At 43.9% G+C, this 20564-nt stretch overlaps 1 protein-coding gene across 1 annotated transcript in view; it reads left to right on the top strand.

Moving 5' to 3' along the window:
* Positions 1-19760, top strand: part of LOC138796442 (vomeronasal type-2 receptor 26-like) — a 40193-nt gene extending 20433 nt beyond the window's left edge. Inside the window, exons 4-7 of the mRNA XM_069976046.1 lie at positions 7840-7953; positions 8008-8247; positions 13387-13510; positions 18874-19760. Of these exons, the coding sequence (XP_069832147.1) occupies positions 7840-7953; positions 8008-8247; positions 13387-13510; positions 18874-19760 (1365 nt within the window). The remainder of the gene's footprint in view (positions 1-7839; positions 7954-8007; positions 8248-13386; positions 13511-18873) is intronic.
* Positions 19761-20564: the final 804 nt, after the last annotated feature.

Raw genomic sequence — 20564 nt, 5'->3', positions numbered from 1 at the left:
GTTAGTTTAAGTGGCACCAATATAAGTGCCAATTTTATTTCGATTTCAATTTATTTAGTTTTGATTTTAATAAAGAAGTAGAGTGACCCAACATGAACTGCGGTCTGGTAGCAGTTCAGCTGACGGGCTATCATCCTTAACAGCCTTCAGGAACAACTCAGGGGTCGTGGGTGTGGCGATCCCAACAGGCTTGGATGAAGACTCTCCGGTCCTCTGTTGGGCCATTGTGACGCTGCTTATAGCGCTTTTATCCTTTGGTCTATAGGGCTGTGTGAGGTGTCATTTTTTGCGCCATGATCTGTACTTTCTATCGGTACCTTGATTGCGCATATGTGACTATTTGATCGCTTTTTATTACAATTTTTCTGGATTTGATGCGACCAAAAATGTGCAATTTTGCACTTTGGAATTTTTTTTGCGCTTTTGCCGTTTACTGTGCGAGATCAGGAATGTGATAAATTCATAGTTTGGGCGAAGGGGGAGGGTCACTGGGAATGGAACAGGTTGAATACTTTATTGTACAGGGGTTTGATGGGGATTTCAATGTGTTTTGTCATGTGTGTTTTTTAAGAATACAGTAAAGATTTACATGTACCGACTATCTAGTAATCCGACTAAACAGGAACTCCACTGATTATGAATACTGGGCTAACTTCAAGCACCGTACCACCTGACTGATAATGGACACTGGCTTCACAATACCTACTGACTGATAATAGTAAATGTTTTCACAGTGCCAACTTATTACCAAAACAACATTTGGCTTGATATAATGGACCCTGTCTTCACAGCACCAGTGATTTGGTATAATGTACACACAGCGACTGGCTGCACAGCTCTCATAGAAAAGCACCCACAATCAACCCACAATACACCCTCCTCTCCTATCCTCTGTCTTTATATCTCTCTCTATATCTCTAGCTGTCTTTACTGATGAAAACATATTGTTATAACACACAGTGTTGACAGCGCCCACTTAGGCCTCATTTTCTCATTCAATGATTTTCCTGGTGCGCAAAACTTGCCCCTATTTTTTCTCCGTGATCCCTGGGAAACCATCTGTATTTGCATCCGTTTCTTTATCCGCAAAATGTTGAACTAGTAAAAAAAATGGACTAGTTTTGCTTAGATTTGATCCATGTTTTTTTTTACTGAATTTGGCATCCATGATATCCGCAAAAACCACGAATCCCATAGATATTTATTGGTAATCAGTAGTGCAATCACAGTCCTCTCTAGCACGTTTATTTTATTTTTTTACGGAACAGATAATCGAAACATGGATCAAATCTAAACTAGTTAAGTTCTTTTTTTTTCATCAGTTCAACATTTTACAGATATGGAAATAAATGCAATTACAGATGCAAATACGGAGGATTTTCCACAACTCACGGGGGTAAAATAGCGAGAGGATTTGTGGACCAGAAAAATTACTGAATGAAGCACGTTTCGAAGGCGGAGGCTGTGTTCACTGAAGACAGCAAGTTGGTATAACACACTATGGGGGACATTTATCAAGGCAAAATGGTGTTTTTTTAGGCGAAAAACGGACACATGCTAATAAATTTACTCGCAAATGGCCTTTTTGCAAAAATATATTTGCATCTGGCCATTTTCCGCCCGGTCCGCAAGGGGGGCGGGGAGGGGTGTGGAGGGGGCAGTACGGGTGGCACGGACTCTGGGTCCGCTTCATTTAAAATTTTTCGCATAAAAATGATCTGGAAACCTACGCCAGCTCTGAGCTGGCGTAGGTTTACTGGCGCACACACTGGTGCGCATGGGATTTATGTAGAGGCAATGAGCCTCTACATAAATCTCTGTAGTGTCAGAGCTGTGGGGACATTTTGAAGCCCAGCGCAGAAAATGGCAGACTTAATAAATGTCCCCCTATGAGTTGACTCCGCCCACTAATTTTGGAAGGCAGAAGCAGTCTTAACTGATCCCAGTGAATTGGTATAACACACTATAGGGGACATTTATCAAACTGGTGTTAAGTAGAATTGGCCCAGTTGCCCTTAGCAACCAATCAGTTTCCACCTTTCATTTTTCAAAGAATCTGTGAGGAATGAAAAGTGAAATCTGATTGGTTGCTAGGGGCAACTAAGACAATTCTACTTTACATCCGTTTGATAAATCTCTCCCTATAAGTTTACTGTGCCCAGGGAGTCAATAATAAGGACTGTGTCTTCACTGGTCCCAGTGACTTCATATAATCCACAACAAGCAACCAGTTACTTAGAAAAGTGGATACTGGCTTCACAGCTCCCACAAAAAAAAAAAAAAAAAAAACACCCACCTTCCACCTTCCTATTCTTTTCTGTTCTATCTGTCCCTATATCTCTCAATTATTCTCTCCCTGCTCTTTAAATTGCTGCTGTGATCCTGCTCTCCACTACACACACAGCTGACTGCCCACCTATATAGAGGGGGAGGTGCTGACATCACAGAAGGGCCTGCAGCTGATCGGACAGGCGCAAGGGATTCAGGTTAATCCCTTTCTCCCGCTCAGTGACAGTACTGTAAGCTAACATGTGCGGCCGTCACGTGTAGCGACAAATCGATGTGAATTTGCTTTGCGGAATTAAGCGAATTAAAAACGTGATTCGCTTTGCTCATCTCTATTTCCTAGAATTACAGAAGTTTGATTTTGTAGTTCAGCATAGACCAGGTCAATTTAATAAAAGGGTAACTTCACACGTACCGTATCGCTGCGTATTTAACGCTGCGTATTTATCGCTGCGTTTTTGGTGCGATTTTTGATTTTCACATGATTTTCATGGTAAAAATCAAAACTCACATGTAAAAATCGCACCAAACACGCAGCGATAAATACGCAGCGATACGGTACGTGTGAAGGCACCCTAAATGTAGATGCCCTGTGACCTGTATCGATGCCATGCCAAGCCCCACGGGTTTGGGTGGGAATGTAAAAAGTCAGTCAGTAAAGTGGTTGATGGGAGATATGAATCACTAATCTCAGGGATGGGATTGGAGGTTGGGTCCGGGATTTAGGAGTAACTAAAGGTCCTGGTTAGGTTGGTCACTCCTGTGCATTTCAGATTTAATTAACTTGACCCTGGTCTCAAAGGTGTGTGTTGTCAGAGTTCTGCCAGAAAGAAGAGTGAAGTTGGTCTCAAGGATCACCCTAAAAATCCAGCACAGTGTCTAATTGTCCAAACTGCACATTTGTGGACTGAATCTGCAAAGACAGGTTTTGGGAGGGGGGGAGGAGAATTATTAAAAAGGTCTTCCACTCATTAGTTTTCATATGTTGCTACCCATGGTGAGGCTAACAATTCATTTCATACTTATTATCCTTTCAGTCTCCTTACGACAGTTCAGAGCTGCTGCTTTTTGCTGAAGACACAAAAATCTGTGTGTGAGCCTATTTGTTCCCCCCTCCCCCCCCCCTTCCGAGATGGATCATGTAAACGACATATTCACCTATTTATTTATTCGCTTCTTGACCCTCTGTGCCCAAAAAATGCACTTTGTGACAGATGATAAATGTCTCCCTTTGAGTTTATTTTTTTGTTATCTAGACTTTACAATATATAAATGAAACAAATCTCACACTTAGTTATTCTTCAACAAACTGCTTCTGTTTCTGCATCTCGCCTGCAGCATTAAAGAGGTTGTCCCGGAAGTAGAAAGCAGCTGATGCCTTCTGATCCCCAGTGCTCACTTACTCTCTTCCCACATTTTGAAAATATGCCTGTGGTGACCCAGGGCAGACAGGTGGTGTTAGCCAGAGCAGGTGTTGGTGTAACTTTTCAGCATGTGTCACGGAGCCTGAGTGGTGTATCCCCTGCCTGAGTCCCAAACACTCACTGTTTAACCCCTTTCCATCAGAAATACATAGATATACGTTCCTGCAGCACATACCAAGTGCAGCAGGAACGTACTGTATATGCCCGTTCCTGACACTGAAGGGGTTTGATGTGTGCGGGACCGCTAAAGTGAGAGCGGCCCCGCACACATCATTGACCGGGGAGCTGAGGGTAATGAGAAGCAGCTGCGTCTCATTAACCACTTAAACGCCGCGATCTATAGTGATCGTGGCGCTTAAGGTACTCAGTGACAAAACAAGCATTTGTCACTGAGTGATTAAGACGGCTGCGGGGGGCCCAATCGCAGGTACCGACGGGTGGGGGTAATCCACTTACCTCCATCCTGTCGGTTCGGCGTTCTATGCATAGAGTCTGCTCTCAGGCAGGCTCTATGCATGCCAGATGTAGCAAGGGTTAACATGATCACTGACTCAACAATTGTGTCAGGGAGCTATGCTAAGTCAATAAGAGTGTCAAGTTAAATGCGTCATTGTGACCAAGTTAACCCTGGCTACATCTGTAGATCGCCGATAACACTGATCTATGCAATGGTATGGCATAGCATAGATCAGTATACTGTGAAAAAAAGTGTAAAAAAAAAAAGTGTAGTAAAATTGTATTTTAAAAAGTATTAAAAACCCTTATACCCAGCCACCAATAAAAGTTTAATATACCCCCTTGCTCATTATAAAAATAAAAAAATATTTTAAAAAAATGAAATAAATAAACATATTATATATCGTAGCGTGCAGAATTGCCCGATCTATTAAGATATAACATTATTGTTCCTGCACGGTGAACCGCTCTGATCCTCAAGGTTCTGGACAGGCAGAGGAATATGTCAATCAAAAGACACTGCTCAGCTGCAGCAATCAAGTCTGTGTAACTCCTGCATTGCCACTGAAGCTGAAGCTGAGAAGCAAGCGGGTGTGTCTCACAAGAGTAAAAACAGGCCCAGTTCACACCAGGCTACTGCACATTCCTGACAGCATTATTACACTTGTAAAAATAGAATCAGTTGTAAAGTAAAGAGGAGGGCGGGGGGAAGAGAGGAAGGGAGAGACAACACTGGAAGTTATATATATTCCTTAACCCCAACCTCCTACTAGCAATACCACTGTTCACACTATGCAGGTTGTACGCTGCTGTGGCTAATACACAGAAAAAAAGTGAAAAATGCAACAGCAATTGGCAAATGCCAGGACTTAAGAGTATATATTTATCCCTGTTGTACACATGATAAAAAAAACTGCTATAGAGATGTAGGTTGCTGTAGCATTTCTTTTGTCTGTATAATAGCTGCAGCAGAGTACAACCTTCATAGTGTGAAAAATGGTATTAGAGTTCTGACCATGTCTTTAGTTTTCTTTATGTGTTATATGTGTGGGGTGTGTGGCTACCTCCTTTTGGATAGAACTTCACCTATCTCCTGTGGATGTTTTAGGCTCTGTTCACACGGAGTAAAACTGGAGGAACTCCACAGCAGCCTCTGTGTCATATGTTGTGTATAATGTGTATAATATGTACGTGGGATCTTCTTTACTACCATCAGGTAAAAAACCCGTCCAACCTCAGTTCTTTTCCAGAGATGAAGCCTTTATTTAGATTCAGTCCCAGAGTGACAGCAAGTGGTTACAGCTCTGATGTAATAAGGTTATGAATGAATGTACCACAATACCCAGAAGCCTTACCTCCATTCATTCACCGGGAATTTCAAACGGCTCCTCTTGAGCCAATCAGTGCTGAAGAGGAGCACTGATTGGCTGAAGAGGAGCTGTTGGAAATTCCCGACTCCCCTCTTCAGCCAATGCACTGTTTACACGGAACGATCAGCGAATTTTTTGCGGACGAACGACGATTTAAGAACATGTTAAAAGATCAAAATGAATGATTTATCGATTGTTCGCCGCGTTTACACGTACAATTATCGTTCGAATTCGATTATTGCGAAAATACGTCCGATAATCGTTCCGTGTAAACGTAGCATTAGTGTGCGTTTACACAGAAAGATTTATCTGACGGATTTTGTAAGCCAAAGCCAAGAATGGATTTAAAAAGAGGATTGATCCCAGTCTTTCCTTTATGACCTGATCCCTGTTGATAGTCTGTTCCTGGTTTTGGCTTCAAAGATCTGTCAGATAAATCTGTCTGTGTAAACGCACCATTAGGGTCCTATAATAGGGCCCAATAATAACTGTAAACTTGTTTACTGGACCTATTACACGACCCGATAATTGTTTAACAAGGGCTGCAAGGACGTCGGTAACAATGTCCTTGCAGCCCTTGTTAAACGATTATCGGGCCCTTGCTTAAACGGTATATATTACCTATCCAGGCTGCAGGGCTCCTCTTGCGCTCTGCTTCTCCCCGGGTCCTGCACGCTCCAGCTTCAGAGCTGCCTGTCTCAGCTTACAGGCCGCTCAGCCAATCACTGGCCACGGCGTTCCTGGCCTGTGATTGGCTGAGCGGCCTGTCAGCCAATAATCATGTGGGACTCGGTGAGAAGCAGAGCGCAAGAGGAGCCCTTCAGCATGGATAGGTAATGTATTCTGTTTGCATATCCTCAGCCGCCAATTATAGGTCCGAACCTATATCAATTATCAGGCGATGATCGTTGTCATCCGCTGATTGTTGTCTCTAGTCTCTATTCCACAGAGCGATAATCGCTCCTTGGAATAGGTCCCTTATACTATTTTGTGTCAGTAATTCTGCAGATGTTCCATGGTCGGCCTATTGTTTAGAATTGTGTTATCTAAGCAATAAAACCTACCAGGGAAAACAAGCGTGATCATTGAAGTTACCTCCACCGAATACCCCCACATCCTGATAATCAGCCAGGAGTGTGACATCTATCAAAACTTCCATACTTTCCTGCTCCAATCTACATATTAGGGTACAAACACACACAGCGTATACGCAGCAGATCTGCAGCAGATTTGATGCTGTGTTCAGTTATTTAGATCTAATCTGCTGCGTATCTGCTGCGTATCGCAGCAGTAAATACGCTGCGTATACGGTGTGTGTTTGTACCCTTAGAAGGCTATGTTCACACTACGTAAGTTTCCGGCCGTAGCGCGTTCCGTGAATAAGCGGCCGGTGATTTACGTTTTTTGCGTACAATGGAAAGTATAAGATCTACGGCTGCACAGTTCACACTACGTACGAACTTATGCCCGGATCGTATGCGGCGCCGTAAAAAATGAACCAAACCATTGTTTCAGGACGGAAATGCTGTAACTTACGGCCGTAGCGTAACATGCGGTCCCATACGGAGTGGTGATTTCTTCATTTTTACACCTTTTTGTGCCAATCCAAGCGGGCATAAGTTCTTAGCTTACGGGCATAAGTTCGCCGACCGTACGTAGCCGGCCGCAACTTGCGTAAATTCCGGCCGGAGTTTTACACGTATATGTCATATACATATACGTAGTGTGAACATAGCCTTAAACAGTTTAGAAGGAGCCATTAAATGCAAGAATGTTGAAGGCCCCATCAAGTCTTTGGAGTATAATAAAATACTAATCCAATGTCCTTCAATATTTAACCAATGTTCTATCCCCATATACTTTACACACACACACACACACACACACATATACGTCTAAGGGCCACATGTATCATCCGGCGAACAGATGATTTTCGGCGGAAAGTGCCGATTTGCGGCACTTTCCGCCGAGTACGCCAAGGGGGAGGAAAGGGGGCGTGTAGTGGGCGGAACGGAGGGCGCGGACTCAGAGTCCGCGCGATTTACCATCCGTTCCGCCCAAATGTACGCCGAAAACCTACCCCAGTCCTCAGCTGGCGTAGGTTTTCGGCGGTGCGCACGGGATTTATGTAGAGGCAGTCCGCCGGACTTAATAAATGCCCCCCTAAGTCTATGGGAAGCTTGTGCGCCTCCTTTCTCCGTGTGGATCAATTCTTCTGTGTGGAGAGAGGAGGCGCGCAAACCTCCGATAGACTGTCAGTATGACACGGAGGCTGGCCGGATTCCATTGTGGAATTCTGCCAGCGGAAGTTCACCAGTTTTACTACGTGTGAACAGAGCCTAAAACAGAGTTCAGTTGGATCCTTCATGCTCAGTTGTATGCTTAATGTAAGCTCAAAAGAGGTCCAACTTAATGTGGTGAGATGTTGTTTTTTTTAATCTGGGAATTTTATTCGTCCTTCCCTTTTCCAGATTATGTATTTTGTTAAAAGAATAAATTACTTGGATTACAACGGTGAGAAGATTTCATGTACCAAGGAGAGGCGTCTGAACTCAAGATTCCCTCTACACATAGCAAACTTGATTGTTATTAATAATACTACTAATAAGGGTGAGAATGAGAATGTACTGACTCTGGACACAGGGAGCTATTTCACAGCAGAAGACCAGTTTTATCCTCCCACCATTCCCATCTTATGGAAAGATGACCGAGTGAGTATTTGCAGAGAAAGAAAAGCAAGCTCATGAATCGTTCATTTCATTTTTGTGTCTTGTTTAGCTCTGTGCAGCTCAGTAGTTTTCATGCTGCCAGGGATTACTGTGGTTAGAATTGATAATGTACTCCAGTTCTAATAATTTCTTTCAGAGTCATTGCTTGCATTTATAATCCACCTGCAGGTCCCCTATTACATGGTGTAAAGAAGGGGTATGTTTACATCCGTTCTTCACCGACAACAAAGATGCTGCTTTGCTTTATACCCCTTGCTTTCTGCCCGCTCGATCCACCATTCTCTGACAGAGAATTTCTAGGCTATTTAGCCAACAGGACTAATCTCAGAAGAGCAGTCCCATCCCCCCTTCCCAACAGTCAAATAATGATAATAACATTAATAATAATGTTACATGAGTAGATTTATCTGTCACATAGAGGGTTAAGTGATCCCTAACTGGATCCCAGCCTACTGTACCTGCCGCATTGATGTGCTGCCCTAGGCAGCAGACCCCAACTCAAGGATGGTCTCTACGCTACTAAAGTGCTGGGGTAGTCAGGTGGTAAGAATCCTCAGACAGTCCGGGTCAGTAACAGTACAATAACATCAGGCCACAAATCAGCAGACAAGAGATTACCCAGAAAACCCTTAAGGGTCAAAACCAAGATAGCAACGCAGTACAGGATCAGAACCAATGAGAATACTGTATAAAAAGTCGGGGGTCAGAACACGGTCAGGAGTGAGGTCCAAAATCAGGAGACAAACCGAGGCCAGGAAACAATAAGCAGAGGTCATGACTAAGGGATAGCTGAGGTACGCTATGGCCCACCAACCATCCAGCTCAATCCCCAAAAAGACACAGACAAACTGGTGCTTGGCCATTTTATCAACAACCAATATAACCACAACAATAAATTCCTGAGTTGTTCTTCTAAATAGTGGAAAGAGGACCAGGAAGAGACTAAAGTAACTTTTCTCCCAGTACTTCTGCATGTACTATCTGGAATTGTTAACCCCTTCAGCTCCCAAGTTCGCTTGTTATGGGCTCCCTTCACTATACTGTGTTCCATTCTGTGCTAAGTAGAGATACAATCCTCTGCCCCTTCTCCTGTCATGAGTATTTCTCTGACATTTGGAGCACCATTAGCACAAGAGCATTTTTGATCGTCATGCAGTCACTCCCATTCCTGTCAACTCCAAACCATTTAGAGAGTTGATGGCTTGTATCCATCCAAAGTGTCCCAAGCAGGTATTAAAGTATTTTTTTCCAAGAAGTCAGTTCAGAAACTTTACAGTAACCTGTAGAAGAAGGTTGGTCAGTCCTTGAGTCACTCAGTCTCCAATCGGGTGCACTTCAACGCCAATGTGTGGAGCTCCAGCTATAGTCAAGGAAAGTAAATGTTGATCCATTATTGATGTCCCAAAAACTTTGCACACACTCCTCAAGATTCAGATAGAGCTTGGTTTACCGGAATATCGACTGATCTGCGACATGCTGACACGTTTGAACTCAGCCTTCCACATGTTAGGCCGACTGTACGAGCAGAGATCGGCAGTGACGGACTTCCTTATGGGTTATTCGGGCAGCTTCAAGCTGCACTGCAATTTTCAAGTCATCCACTGGCACATAATGTCTTTTGTTGTTAATTGATCATGCCATTAGAGGACGCTACTCTGTCCGCCAACAAGTATAACCACGGTATCAACAACATGCTTCCGCTGCTTTACATCTTGAAGACTGTCCTGACAGGTTTTTAACATGCACCTCAGCTCGTAGATGTGGTGGATGAGGAGGAGAATGTACACATTCACCTTACAGACACCATCGGGTGACTATGAACAGCAGGAGAAGATGCAGGAAAAGGTGGTTGATGGAGGATCATCAAACTATACCAAGGACCGTAGGAAAGATAGATGCTCAGTGCTAATGGCAGTGCACCTGCTGGTGTACTAATTCACTGATGATCACATTTCAGCCATTTGCCGGAGGGATGACTACTGGCTGGACTTTTTTTCCACTTTTTTAGAGAGGGATGCAAAACTGGGGTGTTACCATGAGTTACTGTACAGTCGCTTGCTCATGGCCAACCATCATGATCAGTCTTTGTCCCTCCACAGGGGACCCTATGCTGTCTACTCCCACCACTTCTTGTGGAGGAATAAGGTTCATCAGTTGCCAAGATAGCAGGTTTAGATTGCAGTTACTCTTGAGCAACTTTATTAACCCACCGGCTGTTGAAAGCAGACAGCACCATACCTATGGCATCGATCGGCAACAGCTTAAACACCCCGACCCTAAATGTAACTGATCACATTCAGTTCTGGGCAGAGAAACTTTACATCTGACTGCAACTGGCACAGTTCTTTGTCCCTGCTGTCATGCTCAGCCAGCAGCGTTGCATTAGAGAGGGAATATTGTCAGTTGCGGTGTGACAAGGGATATTGTAACACCAAGGAGAACAAGACCTTCGTGCCACCGTGTGGAGCATCTCACTTTCATTAAGATAAACTAAGCCTGGATAACAAAGTCTTTAAACATCCCTGGGCCGGAAGTTAACAAGCAAATCACCAGTCAGCAATCCTGCACGTGAAAGTGCCCATTCAAGTCCAAACAAAAATATGTGCCCAAAAGTGCAAAAAGTCAAATTTATCAAGTAGTGTCCCCTCCTTAGATCCCAATTAATTGAGAAGTCCGGTGATTTACCAAATTTGGCAGGCAGCCGGTGCAGGTACTAACTAACCTCTCCACGTGCCCGCGGCGAGAGAAGGAACTTTCCTCGGGACCCCCAATCTCCGGGATCTCTGGTGCTGACATGTCACAACCCGGCTGATGGACTGGCCACTCAACCAGTCATAGGATATTGCTCCAGTCACTGATTGGCTGAATGACAAGTCCATTAGCCAGGACAGGCCTTTTTCCCCCCAAGGTTATGACATCATCACAACTTGGTAGAAAATGCCTTCTGGCCTGGGTCCCAGGGCTGGTCCTGCTACTCACCTTAGACATGGGGAGAGAAGTCCATACTGATTTTATTAATCGCCTTACTTCTCCTTCAAGATGATAATCAGGTCAAAAAATACCCCTAGTCAATTAGGAAACATTTGAATAAACTGAACCCCAACATCAAGTGTATTACCCATGGTTTGGCCAAATTAATCAGTTTTTAAACACATGCATACAGTATATCTCCACACCAGCTTAATGGCTCTCCAAAGTGCACTGTGCAACCCATGCCCCAAGAACAGTATCATCCAGAAATAAATCCCCAATCTATGGTTCATAAAGAGGAAATTTTCCCTATTTTTAAGAATAATCATGGTTCAACGGGAAGTTCAGTAACATATTTTAATCTATGTCATAAAAATGAAAGTCTGTCTGTCTGTCTGTCCGTCGGTCCCATATAGACTACCAAACGCCTGAACCATTTGACCCTAAACTTTGAAGGCAGATACAGTACATTGGGTGCCTGGGAAGGTTACAGAGGAGGTCCCGTCCCCGCCAGATGTACAGGAGGGGAGCAGGAGGGGGAAGAGCGCCCCATAGAGATGAATGGGAAAATCTCCACACTGCACACACAGGTGATATAATTAGCACTGTAGCTTCCCAGGAGAAATGACAGTTGGGAGCCTTAGCAACCAATAGGATTACTACTTTCATTTTCACAGAGAGCTGTGGTTGTGGACAGCTGTGGACAGCTGCCTCACAACATCCACAGAAATAAATACAGTAAGGGTGCCTTCACACCTAGCGACTTGTAGCGTAAAACTTGCTGTGAGTCTGGCAGGTCCTGGCAGTTCCCTGTCACTACATACTCGCAACGGTCTGAAAGACCGCTGCGAGTATGTAATGCAGCCGCCCCTTAACCTCTTCAGCTCCCTCCCGGCTCCCTGCTCTGTCTCCCAGCCAATCAGTGGCTGCGGCTGGGCAACACACTAATTGGCTGGGCGGCAGAGCAGGAAGCCGGGACCTGTGCAGGAGACAGGTAACGTATACAGACTGCGGGAGCCGGGCGGGAGCTGAAGGGGCGGCTGCATTACATACTCGCAGCGGTCTGAAAGTATGTAGTGACAGGGAACTGCCAGGACCTGCCAGACTCGCAGCGAGTTTTACGCTGCGAGTGGGTAGGTGTCAAGGCACCCTAAGGGTACAAACACACTTGCCGGATCCAGGCCCTGTGTACTCAATGGCAGACAAAATCGCATCAGGGATGTACATCCCTGCTGCGAGTTTGTCCGCTGGCCGCCCCGTTAACCCCCTGGCCGCCGGAGACTATACATTACCTGATCCCGGCTCAGGCTTTCTTTGGGGCTCCAGACATCTTCACAGCCAATTCAGGTATACAGGACCCCAGAACTATACACTACAGGTATACATGACCTCCACCAACTATATACTACAGGTATACAGGACCCCCAAACTATACACTACAGGTATACAGGTGCTCCACCAACTATATACTAGAACTATACACTACAGGTATACAGGACCTCCACCACCTCTATACCACAGGTATACAGGACCCCCAAACTATACACTACAGGTATACAGGACCTCCACTAACTATATACTACAGGTATACAGGACCTCCACTAACACTGTCATTGTTGTATATAACCAGGCTGTATATAAACACTACTAATGTTATACATAGCCAGGCTGTATATTTCACTGCCAATGTTGTATATAACCAGGCTCAGTATAACACTGTTAATGTTTTATACCAGGCTGCATACTGTATATAACACTGCCAATGTTGCATATAACCAGGCTGTATATAGCATTGACAATGTTTCATATAACCAGACTGTATATAACAATGACAATGTTGTATATAACCAGGCTCTGTATACAGTCTGATCACATGACATCTCAGTTTGGCTATTAGGTATTTAGGATGTTTAAAGTTTTTAGTTTATTTCTAATGTGTATAAGCTACAATTTACATAAACAGTGCAGAACTGTTGGGGTATAGAGTGTATAAAGGGATATATAGGGCTCCTGGTGGTGACCTTGGAACACATCTAATTGACACACTAGCACTTTATACCCGGGCAACACCGGGTACATTTTCTAGTATAACATATATTTAACTTGTTATAACAGTTTGATGTACAGTTTATATTCTCTTTCATGTACCAGATGCCGCAGGCTCGGTGTAATGATCCGTGTTCTCCAGGATTCCGAAAAGCTCCTAATGGAGGATATCACGTCTGCTGCTATAACTGTGTCCCATGTTCTGAGGGGGAAGTGTCCAATGTAACAGGTACTATATCTATATATCGATTGGAAGTCTTGACATACATGTGTATAGGGACAAGCCCTTCAGGAGCTCAGGACCTCCCCAATTGGCCACATACAATACATTTTTCTGATCTTTAAAGACAGAGCACTTTGAAGGTACCATGTGTCTATTTGCCATAACATCTATCAGTGTCAGCGGATCATGACAAGATCTGCAGCTGACAGATCCTTTTTAACTATGCTTTTTGAAGTTTGAGCACTCACCATTAGTTGCCTGAAGACAGAAGAATCTACTGGTTTAAAGGCGTATCAGCAAACTGATAGTGCCTCTAGGCAAACGCATTTCTATGCAGTAGCACAATTATTATTGAAAATGAAAATTTTACTTTTCTTGCTGAGAGCACCATGCACTGACTAATTTATTGCCACATATAGATTTGTTGCATCAAGCACCATCATATTATACAGTACTATAAAGACATTTTTTATTGGGACAACACATCTAAGCTATAAACCTTTCAGTATGTTTTTGCAATGTAGGACAATATTTTATTGATATTTTACTACTAGCCCTCTGCAGATCCACACTTCCACTCTAATCCGCCATGTCCAACTGTACTTCGGCTAATGACATCACCACAGCTCCTACTCCCCATGAAGCTACTGCTACATTCTCTGCCTAGCCTCCCATGTTTTTACCACACCCTTTTAATTCATTATTTAAATACTGTGCCATTTTCTTAAAATCTGTGTTTCTAAAATCCAAAACTCTGGTTGCAGTATAAGGCCCCATTCACACTACAGAATTAGTGTCGAGATTCCGTGCGGAAACGCTTGCGTGCGGATTTGATGCTGAATCTTGCCTTCAATGTGTTTGAATGGGAGGGCTTTTTTTGTGAAAGGCAGGTTACCTTGTTGTATTTAGGGTGAATTTACATGTGGCTGGTTGTTTTGGATTTCTGATCCATAAAATCTGCAGCGAACCCACAGTGACATGTCAATGCACCCTTAGGGTGAAGGTTGTTTGGGAGTGACCAAAGAGCGTAGTAATTTTTCTTCCATACCCCATCAGAGGTTTTTCCCTTCTCAGTTTTAAAGGGGTACTCCAGCGTGGGGGCTATTTTTAGATGTGGCTGAAAAAAAAGGCGTCCACTCACCTCCCCGGTTCCAGCAGGGGGTCCTGCATCACGGCGTTTTGGTGCCCAGTTCTCGGTCGCTTCCGGGTGTCTGACGCAGGCCCGAGACGTGACGTCCCGCCTCTTTCACTGAGTGGCTGTGCGGACCTGAGACGTCACGTCTCGGGCTCGCGTCAGAGACCAGGAAGTGGCCGGGACTGGGCACGGGAGCGCCGCGATGCGGGACCCACTGCTAAAACCAGGGAGGTGAGTGGACGTCTTTTTTCAGCCACCTCCTCCCCGGCCACATCTAAAAATAGCCCCCACGCTGGAGTTCCCCTTTAAGCCAGCCGGTGAAAGATCAAAAACGCCACAAGCCATACATGTATGGGTTGCACAGGTAGAACAGTTTTTAATCCAAGTGCCAGTTAAGTGGCAAATTGTTCTCCAGTTATTTTTGGTGGCACATCAAAGAACATCCTCATCCTCCAACAGAATTGGTTCAATTTCTATTTCAATATTTTTACATTTTAATTTTTTGAGGGTTACACCAGGCTCTCGCCAACAATTTTGAGGAAGGTCAACATCAGACTCTTGACCAAAATTTTGTGAAGGGTGACCACTAAGCTCTCACATACACAATTTTTCAGAAGGTAACCGCTAAACTTTTGCTCACAATTTAATTTGCCAGGGGGTCTGCTGTAATTATAGGGCAACATCTCATAGTACAGAAAATTGACTGGCCAGGAAACAATTCAATCACTGACTTGAACGAAGCAGATTCCACTTGTGAAAAAAAGCTCTTAAGTAATGCTCAAAACTGCACAGTAATTTTTATTTATTTATTTATTTATTTGGTTTTTACAATGCTGCAGGCTATGGTCTGTAAGGTTGATGTGAACAATCCTCTCCAAAAAAAATGTATGTTAAAAAAAAAAAAAGAGAGTTTGTCATCTTGTGGAGCTCACGATAGTCGGGAGTAAAGAGCTGGTTTGTGGTTATTAAAAGGATGGGTGCAGTTATTTGTCCCAGATCTTTCCTGCTGTGGTCTGCTGTCCACATGCACTAGGATGTCCTCATCCTCAAACAAAATTATGCCTCATTGAAGAGTCTCAAAACACAGGACTAGCCAGATATCCATCTGGGAAGGACCCAGCCAAGGGGCAGCTCCTGTAAGGAAACCACCAAAACCACCATATTAAGTGGCCCTATAAGTCAATGTAATGACAAGGGAGAAACCAAGGCCAGGTATCCATCCACATACAGCTGTTTCAGGGTGTTGCCCCTCATCAGTGTGGAGCAGGATTCTGGCTACGTGGGAGCAATGCCTATTAGAGCCATAAGAGAAACAGTTCGCTGATCTCAGGGAGACCAGCCAAACGATAACACTGCTGGCTGCTAATGAATGCACTCAATGCAGGGAAATCCTAGGTGCATTGCCCCCTGGTAAAAATAAATATGCAAAAGAAGTACCCTTGGAGCCTCATTGAAGAGTCTCAAAACACATGACTAGCCAGATATCGCTCCTGTAAGTCAATGTAATGACAAGGGAGAAAGCAAGGCCAGGTATCCAAATACAGCTGTTTCGAGGTTTTGCCCCTCATCAGTGTGGAGCAGGATTCTGGCTAGATGGGAGCAATGCCTCAGGGAGACCAGCCAAACGATAACAGTGTCGGCTGTTCGTGAAAGCGCTCAATGCATTAAAACAAAATTAGTTCTATTTCAATTTAATTTAACTTTTTGTGCAATTTCAATTTAAATCTAATTTTTTTTCAGAGGGTCACCACCAGCCTCTTACCCAAAATTTTTCAAGGGGTTACCACCAGGCTTTTTATTGCAATTATTGGGAGGGTCACCATCAGACCCTCATCCATAATTTTTGCTGGGTGTGCATGAGAACATCCTTTATTTGTAATAAAGGGTGTATGGTAATACCTCTTCCCTTCCAAATTTTTGGCAGCCCTTGAACTTGGATAGGTCTGACATTGTCACATACACTAACAATGATAGTTACCGGTGGGTGTAGTTTGATTTTTCCCTCGCTTATGGTATCTATTGTTGTCATAGATGATGGGAACTAGGGGTATAGGTTTTGAGCCAGAAATGAGTGATTCCATCTAAAGTTCATCACAGAAACAATGTGATATCCAAAAGCATTGGGTCCAAATAGCCTTTTGCTGTCTCTGTTTTGAATTGAACAATATTTAAGATGAGATTATTTTGAAACTGGACTTTCATAGTTAATACGGTTGAAAAAAGACACATGTCCATCAAGTTTAACCAAGGAGGGGATGGATACAGGGAAGGTTGAGGGGTGATAGGTTCTATACATATGCATTTAGGTTCTATACATATGCATTTATATTATTTTGGTCTAAGAACTTGTCTAGGCCGGTTTTGAAGCCCTCTACTGTTTTTGCTGTGACCAGATCCTGTGGTAGACTGTTCCACAGATTCACAGTTCTCATGGTAAAGAAGGCTTGTTGCCTCCGGAGATTGAACCTTTTTTTCTCCAGGCGGAGGCAGTGCCCCCTTGTCTCTGCAGGCGGAGGCAGTGCCCCCTTGTCTCTCCAGGCGGAGGCAGTGCCCCCTTGTCTCTCCAGGCGGAGGCAGTGCCCCCTTGTCTCTCCAGGCGGAGGCAGTGCCCCCTTGTCTCTCCAGGAGGAGGCAGTGCCCTCTTGTCTCTCCAGGAGGAGGCAGCGCCCCCTTGTCTTTCCAGGCCGAGGCAGTGCTCTCTTGTCTCTCCAGGCGGAGGCAGCGCCCCCTTGTCTCTCCAGGTGGAGGCAGTGCCCCCTTGTCTCTCCAGGCGGAGACAGTGCCCCCTTGTCCTTTGAGGGGGTTTTACCTGGAACATCTTTTCCCCATATTTCTTGTAGGGGCCATTTATATATTTAAATAAATTAATCATATCTCCCCTTAAACGTCTCTTCTCTAGACTAAACAAATGTAATTCTTTTAATCTCTCCTCATAACTAAGATGCTCCATTCCCCTTATTAGTTTAGTTGCCCGTCTTTGTACCCTCTCCAGCTCTAGAACATCCTCTTTATGTATCGGGTTCCAAAACTGGACGGCATACTCCAGATGAGGCCGCACCAAGGCTTTATAGAGCGGTAATATTATATCCCTGTCCCGCGAGTCCATGCCTGTTTTAATGCATGACAATATCCTGCTGGCCTTAGAAGCCACTGACTGACATTGTGTGCTGTTCTGTAGTCTATTATCTACAAGTATACCCAGATCCTTCTCCATCAATGACTCTCCCAGAGTAACTCCCCCCAGGACATATGATGCATGTGGGTTATTAGTACCCAGGTGCATAACTTTACATTTATCCACATTGAACCTCATTTGCCAAGTGGACGCCCAAACACTCAGTGAGTCTAAGTCATCCTGTAACATCTGCACATCCTCCATAGACTGTACTGTACTACAAAGCTTGGTGTCATCTGCAAAGATAGAAACATTGCTGTTAATTCCATTCTCAATATCATTAATAAACAAGTTAAACAGAAGAGGGCCCAGTACTGACCCTTGGGGTACACCACTTATTACCGGGGACCATTCGGAGTAGGAATCATTGACCACCGCTCTCTGGGTATGATTATTAAGCCAGTTTTCAATCCAGTTACACATTAAACTTTCCAAACCGATAGACTTTAACTTACCCATCAGACGTCCATGAGGAACTGTGTCAAACGCTTTAGCAAAATCCAGGTACATGATATCCACAGCCACGCCGCCATCCAGGCTTCTACTTACCTCTTCGTAGAAACATTAGGTTGGTTTGACAGCTTCTGTCCTTAGTAAAACCATGCTGGTTATCACTTATAATACTATTAGCCACTACATATTCCTGGATGTAGTCCCTTATAAGCCCCTCAAATAGTTTCCCCACAATGGACGTTAAGCTTACGGGTCTATAGTTACCTGGGGAAGTTCGAGAGCCCTTTTTGAAAATCGGCACTACATTTGCCTTAGGCCAGTCCCTCGGCACAATACCAGTAAGCAAAGAATCAATGAATATTTTATACAAGGGTAGAGAAATTACAGAACTGAGTTCCCTAAGAACTCTGGGGTGTAATCCATCAGGCCCTGGAGCTTTGGCTACATTGAGTTTATTTAATTTATCTTGGACCATATCTATAGTAAACCAGTTCAGTACATTACATGTGTTCTTTTTTTTGCTCTTAGGGCTTGGGCTGTGCTGTAGATATGAGTGTAGTTTCATTGGAATTGCCCTTTATTCCATTTTTCTTCTGTGTCCCACAGACAGTGAGATCTGCCATAGATGTCCTGATGATGGATGGCCTGATGAGAAGAAAGTAACTTGTGTCCCTAAAACTTATACGTTTCTATCCTATGAGGACGATATTGTGATCACTTTTATATTCACGTCTTTATTACTATCTGCATTAACCATTATTATACTGGGAATCTTCATCTATCACTGGGACTCTCCCATTGTGAGGGCCAATAACCGCATTGTGAGCTTCATCCTCCTGGTCTCCATCTTGCTGAGCTTCCTCTGTATCTTCTTGTTCCTCGGCCGTCCTGTGGATATAACCTGCATGCTGAGACAGACTATATTTGGGATATTCTTCTCTATCTCTGTATCTTCTGTTCTCTCCAAAACTCTCACAGTCTGCATTGCCTTCAAAGCCACCAAACCTGGAAGCATCTGGAGGAAGCTGATAGGTGTGAGGACATCGACTTATGTGCTGGGGATTTGCTCCTCAATCCAAGCCCTTATTTCTGTTTCTTGGATGTCTGCTTCTCCTCCATATCAGGAGTTTGACATGACTTCTTATGTGGATCAGATCCTCATTCAGTGTAATGAAGGGTCAGATATTTGGTTCTTCTCCATGTTGGGGTATCTGGGGTTCCTGGCAGTGGTGAGCTTTGTTCTGGCTTTTATGGTGAGGACATTACCGGACACTTTCAATGAGGCCAAGTACATCACCTTCAGCATGCTGGTGTTCTGTAGTGTATGGATCGCCATGATCCCGGCTTATCTGAGCACCAGAGGGAAATACATGGCGGCCATGGAGATATTCGCTATATTGGCCTCTAGTGCCGGGTTACTAGGTTGTATATTTTTACCTAAATATTTTATAATGGTAATGAGTCCCTACACAAATGTTAAAAGAAACTGCTAAAAATACATTAATGTAGTGATAATCAATGTAAAGGGTTAAATTAATAAGAGTCTGAGAAATAAAGTTTAAATTTAATTAGCAAATTTAAATGTAAAAGTAAAATTAATAACTGTGTGTGTGTGTGTGTGTGGGGGGGGGGACTTTGAACTTCGTAGAGTCAGACACCTCACACCTGTTAAGATGAATTTTGAAACTACTTTTTATTGAGTTGGGTCGTTTGATGAAGCCATCACACAATATCAGGGGAAGAGCATGGAACATAGCTGAAACAGGTAGAGCATCTGGTACTACCGGTGGTGTGTAATGGGTGAGGAGGACACGTATCCAGCTCTTTGTGTGGACATGATTAGAAGGGGGTGTGACATTCCTTCTCCCGTATTTCCCATAATTATGGCAGTAAACAAAAACAATAGTACAGTCAATGACAGTACTTCCCCTTGAAGGATGCATGAGTAGCCTGAGGGTTCAGATCTCAACGTATTCTCTCACAGCTCTAGTGACCGACATGGTCTGATAATGTAAGTCTATGGGACCAACTCATGCAAAGATCTGGGAGAGGAGTCTCAGGAACCCACTCACTACTTGTTCTAGCAATAAAAAAGACAAATTTGGTCAGCTCTCCTAGAACACCATTCACACTAGGCAGGAGCACGTTTCTATTGCTGGAATTGCAAACACACAAAAACACAGAGAAATGCAACAGCTCACCGCAATGGCAAGATACAGACATGAAAATAGTTAAAAGCAGCCCCTCCCCCCACACACAAAAATAATAAGGCTCTTGTTTACCATTTGCAAACAGTG

Source organism: Dendropsophus ebraccatus, chromosome 7 (genome assembly GCF_027789765.1).
Source record: "Dendropsophus ebraccatus isolate aDenEbr1 chromosome 7, aDenEbr1.pat, whole genome shotgun sequence".
NCBI classification, from domain to species: Eukaryota; Metazoa; Chordata; class Amphibia; order Anura; family Hylidae; genus Dendropsophus; species Dendropsophus ebraccatus.
Note: the sequence above shows the minus strand (reverse complement) of the source record. Positions and strands in the feature narration are given on the sequence as shown.